The following is a 7122-nucleotide window of genomic DNA, read 5'->3' as shown; positions in this document are numbered from 1 at the left end:
CTTATCTTTCCCGTTGGCTGCCTCTGACCCCTCCCCCCCCTGACATGCCGTCCCGTAGTGCTCCCTTTTGGGGGAGTCTATCAAAATGCTGAATGCATTTGCAGCTGCAATTGCAATGGCAGTGGAAATTGCAATTTCAATTGATTTTTGGATATCTGTGGGCGTGGCATTGTACAATCTATGATTTATGCTCTGGAATTTGGCAAAAGCTGAATAAAATTTGCTGACATGGCGTGGGAGCTGTGAGCTGTGCAATTGAACTTAAAGAGTGTTCCCCCAGTGATTTATGGCCTGCACAGTGTCAAAAGAAAGTACACATATTTACACAATATATATATATACACTTTAAAGAAGTACAGTCAGCACAATTATCCCATAAGTAATGGTTGTAATGAATCAGCCCAAATACAATCATGCTGGAGTGGCCATCTTTATTTCCTCTATACCCTTTGTGGATGCAATGCACGGCACTCTTCTGGCATCTTGCATGCCGCCATTTCTGCGCCAGAGTTTCCGTTTCCGCTCAACACGTGCGCTAAACGGTTTGTCTGCCCTCTCTCTCTCTACCACCCTTTCTACCCCTCTCTCTCATGTTCCTGTTAAATGTCAAATGTCAGCTGCAGCTTCCGTTGTAGTCATCCGCTGCTGCCGTGACGTGCCTCTCGAGCCGCTGCGCAAACATTTGCTAAGGCCCCCCCGTTTTCTTCCCTTTCCTCCTTTATTATTTTTCCTTCCAAGAGCCTGGCCCCTCCTCAATACAATACTCGACTCGTAACACTCAAACGTGTGAGGCCCAGGGCCCGGGCTTGTCACCAAAAAATATCTTCTAATATCTGCTCGCTGCTGCTGCTGCTGCTGCTGTTGCTGCTCTGCTACATGTGTTGTAAATTTATTAGCTGTCATATAAATCTTTGCACTCGGCCGCCTTTCTTTGAGGACGTGTTGGGACGTGCGCCATCTAACCAGTTGGTCTAATGGGCGTGGCAAAGCCGCCTGTTTGCGTGCAGATAAGGAGGGATCGGTATGGAGAAGGGTTCTTCTCCCTTACCCTTCACCCTCCGGCCAGCGATGGAATTTTTCATTTACATAAATGCTGCCTACTTAAGGAAATTCATAATATTTCTTATGACAGTTTGGTGCTCGCCCTCTGGGTGCCTGTCATTTGTTTAATTGATATTGCACCTACGGCAAAGTGCGGGCCATGTGTACTTTTGCCAACGACAGACGCATGTGTTCTTAGGGGGCGGGGGGGTCCTTGGGGTTCACAAGGCTGAGATTTCCAACGCTACAGGCAGAATAAAATGTTTATTGTTTTATTAAATGCATTATTTTAAATATGTGACATAAATATAAAATATAATAATAATTACTAGAGCTCTATATATTTTGGCACACTTTTCCTCATTTCTACTCCTCCTGCATCTGCTGCCTGGCCTGGGCTGCTCACCGCCTCTCCGCCTCCTCCTCCTGCTTGAGCGGATTCCCTTTGTCGTCTATCTCCATGGACGGCACCAGCGGGGGCTTGAACCCGTACTCCATGTGCAGATTGCGTCCGAAATCGGGACTCCGCTTCAGCGAGTGGCCATTCCGCCAGCGCTGGAATTCGTCGAACTCAATGCCCGTCGCCGCGTCGGATGGCGCATTTGTCGATACGGGCACGGGTCCAATGTACGACTTGACCATCTGGGCGGGCGCCGAGGCAGCGGCAGTGGCCAGATCAGCCGGCAGCGTGTTGTAGATGTAGCGGGCGCCCTGCAGCCAGGGCGAGCCCTGCGGCGGCGGCGGGGGACGCAGATCGAAGCGCATGTCCGCCAGGCTGAAGGTCGCCACTTGGGGAGCCTCGCCTCGCACTGGCTTAACCGGCGGCTTCACGGGAGACTTTACGGGTGTCTTCGTTGCCTTGGACTGGGACTGGGATTGGGACTTGGACGGGGATGGTGACTGGGACGGGGACTGTGTGAGCTGGGGCAGGAGCTTCTTCAGCATGCGGGTGTAGTAGTTCTGCAGCACTTTGGGCGGAATGTGGGCGGCCACCGAGTGCGACCAGGGGTGCAGAGAGTTCGGATGGGAATGGGAATGGTGCCCAAACGAGTGAGCGGAGTGGGGCGGTGGCATCGGCATGTGGATGGCGACGGGCACGTGAATGGGTATGGCCAGGGGTCGGTCCACGAACTTCTCCACGATCTTCTCCACCTGCACGGGACGCTCCACAATGCGCTCCACCTCCACCGGGACGTGCTTCTCCACAATCTTCTCCACCACAGTCTCCACGGGATAGGGCACAGGGTGCTCCACATAGGTGGTCACTGGATAGGGCCGATCCACGTAGTGCTCGACATGGACAGGCACTGGCACCGGCTGGTGAACGGCGTACGGAACGGGTATGTGTCTCTCCACCAACTGCTTGACGGGCCGATCGACATGTTTCTCCACCACATAGGCCTGCGGCACAACCTTCTCCACAACGGCCACCTGTGGCGGAGTGTGGGAGTGCTGCTCCTGCTGATGATGATAATGCTGCGAAGGCTGACCTTCGTGCGGTGGACCAGCAGGCGGGTGAATCGTCTCAAATCGCTGCCCATGCCCTGGGGTCTGATGACCCGTTTCCAGATTGATGTCAGCATGTGAGATGGCCACCTCTTGCCGCGAACTCTCGTGCTCCGCCTGCTCCACGTTGATGGGGTTCGTTGTCAGCGAGGGGTAGCTGTTGCCTGGCGCCGTGGCTGGGGCCGACAGGTGATTGTGCAGGTACGGCTGGTGGTAGATGGTCTCGTGCTGCTCCACCAGGCGGCCGTCCTTCTCCGTGATCAGCTTGTTGTGGATGTTCACGGACTTTTGCACCTCCACGAAGGTGTAGCCATTCGGCTGGCTCTCGGCCTGCTGCTCGTACTTGGGCTGATCGGGGTGTGGGGCGTGCTGGATGTGCTGCTGGGAGGGCTCAGCCGCCGCCTCGTACTCGTGCGGGGCTGGATGATGTACCGTGATCTGAACGCCAGCCTCCTGCGACGCATGAGCAGGCGCTGGCGAGGCTGCAGCTTGCGGAGGTGGTGGCGGAGTGTTTAGGGTCACATAAACCAGACTATTGGGCGTTGGTCCTGCGTAATCTGAGTAATGCTGCACCAGCTCTGGTGGGGACTGCGACTGGGGAGGACCAATTGGCGAGGGTATCGCTTGGGTGTGCAGCTCCTGCTGCTGATATTGCTGCTGCTGCTGCTGCTGCTGTGGCTCTGGGTACTGTGGAGACTGTGGGATACCATGACTGAGTTCCTGTTGGTATGACAACTGGACAGCAGGTCGCACAAAATGGTCGGCATAGTCAGTCTGCTGCGGTGGCCGGGCGTTCGGCAACTGCGCAGGCTGGCTGGCCTCGTAGTGGAAGGTTCCCTTGGCTATCGGCCCATCGCCGCTGCCCGATATGATCGGCTTGAAGCTCTTGAGGAACTGTCGGGATGGCGCCTCCTGCACGGCGGGCAGATTCTGCTGGACCTGGTAATGATCGAGGGACTGCTGGTCCTGCGCCTTGGGCGGCGCTACAGGCCCTTCCGCTCCGGTACCGACTGCCTCTTGTGCCTTGGCCAGGGTATCGTCGTGGACGATGTGCACATTGATCTCCTGCTCCTGGCCGGGTCCCTTTCGGTTCGTGTAGCTCTCGATGCTGTTGTGGTGGGCCGATCCCGATGCTGCCGGCGGGGGCAGCCGCTGCTGGTAATACCCCCGGGCCGCATGTCGGCTCTCTGCTATCTGGTTGTCCTCAAAGTCATGGTCCTCGTCCAGCTCCGCTTCGTGCTCGCCGAGGATGACAATGGGCGCACTCTCGGCCCCCACCAGCGTCTCGTTGTCATCGCTCTCTGGCAGGAGCAGGAGGCTGGGCAGCACGGGGGCCGCCACCGCTGCCCGATTGATGCGCAGCAGCTCGTCCCGCGAGATGTGGTTGCTGCCATCCCGGAAGGGATGCTCCCGCGACGGCTCGCTTCTGGTGATCTTCTCCACCACGATCTCGGTGTGGCCGGGGCTCAGCTCCCGGCGGTACTCCTTGGTGACTGTCGCTTCGTAGCTGAAATACGTTTCGTTCCTCTGGCTGTCCCCTGCCTGGGGACTGGCAGGGACTGTAACTGTGACTGCGTTTGTGGCCTCTGTGGTGATGGCTGTGGCATCAACGGTGGGACGCACCACTGCTTTGTTGGTGGCTGTGGTGGCTGTGGTGGTCGCCGGCTCTGTGTTTGTGTCCCTGCCGCTGAAGCGGAAGATGTCCGAGAAGCCATTTGGGAACAGATTGGACAGCACCTCGTTGACGGTCTCCGTTCTGGATTGGGTCACGGTCTTCTCAACGGGTCTCCGGCGACGGACAGCCTCCACGGGCATCTCATCGTTGACCTCGAACTGAATGTAGCCGTGGCCGTTGGTTGGCGGTGGCAGCACAGTGGGCAGGAAGCCCGGCACTCTGTGTGGAGTAGGGAAAGGGAAACGATTTGATGGCTATTCCCCTTCTAAGCCTGCCCTCCCCAGACTTACCCCACGAACTCCTCCGGCTTTTCTGTGGTTGCAGTGGCTGTGGCTCTGTCTGTGGCTGTAGTGACTGTGGCAGAGTCCTCCTCCACCTCATCCACCTCACTGCCGTAGTTGAGATCTTCAATGACCTCCAGCGCTCCTGTCTCGGCTGCCTGCTTATTAAGCTGTCAAAAGCGACGCTCATTGCCTGTCAAAATCTTTCACTAAGCTCGGATGGACTCACCTCCTTGGCGCTGTCACTCAGGGCCTCGTCATCGTTCTCCAGTCGCAGCACCCGCACCACTCCTCCTCCCTCCATCCCCATTGTCACATTCTGCGGAGGCGTGGCAGGCTGCAGAGGCAGTGGCTGTGTCTGTGGCTGTGGCAGGTTGCTGGTGGAACTAGTTGGGTCGGCGGATGCCGAGAGAGTCGGCTGGATGCTGGCCAGCATCGAGCAAATGCCAAAGAGAGTCGCTGCTAGCAGCGGTTTCTGTTGTTGCTTCTGCCACATGGCGCTGCTGCTGGATGGAAATTGCGGAAATGAAAATGCAAAGTGTTGAGTGGCGGCTCTCTCATGGGGCATGGGGTATGGGGTATGTTATAGGTATGGTATGGCAGTGTGAATAACCCCGCATGACAAATTCCAAACAACAAATAAAAAGCCAAAACGAAACATTTGACGGCCACACGAGGATGCCGAAGTCGTCAAGCCTGTTTTGGGCCCACTCCAGCTGCCCAGCTTCACAGCTTGCCAGCTTGCCAGCTTCCCAGCCTCCTCCAAAAGGCACTCCACTCGATATGCCACATCGCTTCTCTCGCCTGGCCAGCACTCACTTGTCCGGGCTGTGTTTGATTTTAGCCGATAGCCGAGGCTTATGATGATTTTTCCTAAGTGGCTTGGGCTGCCTTGGCATTTCCATTTTGGCGCTTTTCTTTCTCTTTCGCTGTGAGATTTTCCCTAAACGTCGCGCGTTGCCTGTCGCTCGCTCGCTCGTGCCGGTGGTCGGTCGCCGGTCGTGGCCAGACAGACCCAAGTTGTTGAACTTGGCGGCATTTGCTTTGGGCTTATGTCATTGCTACTGGCAACGTAATGAATTATTAATCATCCCCTCCGGGCAGGCTACGCATTTAATTTGGAAAATTGAAATTGATGGCGTTTAAAATGATTCGTACGGGTTTTCACATAGTTTTGCGCATGCAGCCGCTTCTCCCTCTCCCTCTGCCCCTGCCCCTGCCCCTGCCGTAGCTGTATTTTGATGTGCATTAAATATGCATGCCAAAACATATTTCACTTGTAATATTCATGGCTTTCCAGGCCTAAGTGCTCCGAGCTGCTTTGGGGTGCCCCATACCCCCGGCTACCCCTGGTTAAGTGGTGTCTGTGGTGGTCTGGTGTCTGTTCAAGAAAGTGAGGCGGCTTTACATGTTAAATTTCTACATTAATTGCGGTTGGATCATTATCTTAACTCAGACACTGAATGGGGGGACACATTTTGGCCTGGTTTGGCACTACAAACAGATATCATATCGCATTTATGAAAAGTCCTTTCGTTCACAAACAATATGCTCAATTGCTGCCAGTCCATCGTCCGATTATGCGTATCATGCATATCAATTTTGAAACAATTTAAATTTTCCACCACTGCCACCACTTAAATTGCATTTAAAATGTTTTCTTCTATTTGAATACACATTTATTTACCTGCATCCATGAAGTATAACGCGATGCGGCTGGGAATGGGGGGCTTGGGAATGCAGCGCAATGAAAAACAACACTCAATTATTTATATTGATTGCCGGCCAATTAAAAAGCACTTTTAATCACTTTTCTATTCGATTATTCGACAATTGTAATTAGTGTGGCAAATAAAATTGGTTTGGTTTGTTTTGGTTTGCTCTCTGCTCTGCTCTGCTCTGCTGTTCTCTGAGCATCTGAATGGCACAGCAGTTGGGGGAATCGGAATCGCTTCTCTTTTTGGTTTTGTCCGCTCTGTTCACTCGAACTCTCGATGATGGCTGTGCGACCCTGACAGCTGCGCGTGCGCGTTGCGAATGAAAGTGAAACCGTCGGTGCCTGGGCATTTCGTTTTCTTTTCGTCGATGTCTCGTCGTGGGTTGTTGCATGTTGCTTGTTGGTTGGTTGTCGCTGTTGTCGCTGCTGCGGCAGCTTCGGCTGCTGCTGCTGCTGCTGCTGCTGCTGGTGATCCTTAAAGTGTAGCATAAAACTTGTCCAGCCAGCGATTGCGCAAGCGCAGCCATCCCCCCTCTCTCTCTATCTCTCTCTCTCTCCCCCGCTATCCCCTTCAAGGCAATGACAATTTTATTTTTATGGCTTTCTACAGCTAGCAGCAGCAGCAGCATTGACCTGCCAAAAACCATGCGCGGGAAAACTTTGCAACAGGTTTTGCCTGGCCAATTGTGTGGAAATGAGCATGGGCCATGGGCCATGGGCCATGGGGCATGGGCATTTAGTCTCTGTGCTCAGCATGCCTCCCTACCTGCAAGAGAAAGCCCTTTGGCTATGCGCTCCCCTCAAGTTGACACAAAAATATCCACAGCCGTTTCCTTGCCTCATAACGATTATAGCATTCGTCTCGGCACCTGTCAACAGGTGTCGTCGGTTCGATCACCTTC

General features: G+C 54.4%; 1 protein-coding gene across 1 annotated transcript; it reads right to left on the bottom strand.

Annotated features, from left to right (window-relative positions):
- Positions 1 to 1329: 1329 nt before the first annotated feature.
- On the bottom strand, positions 1330 to 6522 carry LOC111075650. Its single transcript, XM_022369088.2, has 4 exons — positions 6191 to 6522; positions 4733 to 5006; positions 4513 to 4673; positions 1330 to 4441 (listed from the first exon to the last, which is right to left on the bottom strand). The coding sequence occupies exons 2-4, from the start codon at positions 4997 to 4999 to the stop codon at positions 1444 to 1446; spliced, it is 3426 nt and encodes a 1141-aa protein (XP_022224780.2). The 5' UTR covers positions 5000 to 5006; positions 6191 to 6522; the 3' UTR covers positions 1330 to 1443.
- Positions 6523 to 7122: the final 600 nt, after the last annotated feature.

The sequence above is a fragment of the Drosophila obscura genome, unplaced genomic scaffold, assembly GCF_018151105.1.
Source record: "Drosophila obscura isolate BZ-5 IFL unplaced genomic scaffold, ASM1815110v1 contig_186, whole genome shotgun sequence".
In the NCBI taxonomy this organism is placed as follows: domain Eukaryota; kingdom Metazoa; phylum Arthropoda; class Insecta; order Diptera; family Drosophilidae; genus Drosophila; species Drosophila obscura.
This window is presented reverse-complemented; position numbering and strand designations above follow the sequence as displayed.

Excerpts from the sequence above, each read along its gene's own strand:
- LOC111075650 (XM_022369088.2), bottom strand. The coding sequence starts at position 4,999 with ATGTGGCAGAAGCAACAACAGAAACCGCTGCTAGCAGCGACTCTCTTT. Across the intron at positions 4,674-4,732 it reads TGAGTGACAGCGCCAAGGAG|CTTAATAAGCAGGCAGCCGA; the intron begins GTGAGTCCATCC and ends CGCTTTTGACAG. Across the intron at positions 4,442-4,512 it reads AAGCCGGAGGAGTTCGTGGG|AGTGCCGGGCTTCCTGCCCA; the intron begins GTAAGTCTGGGG and ends TACTCCACACAG.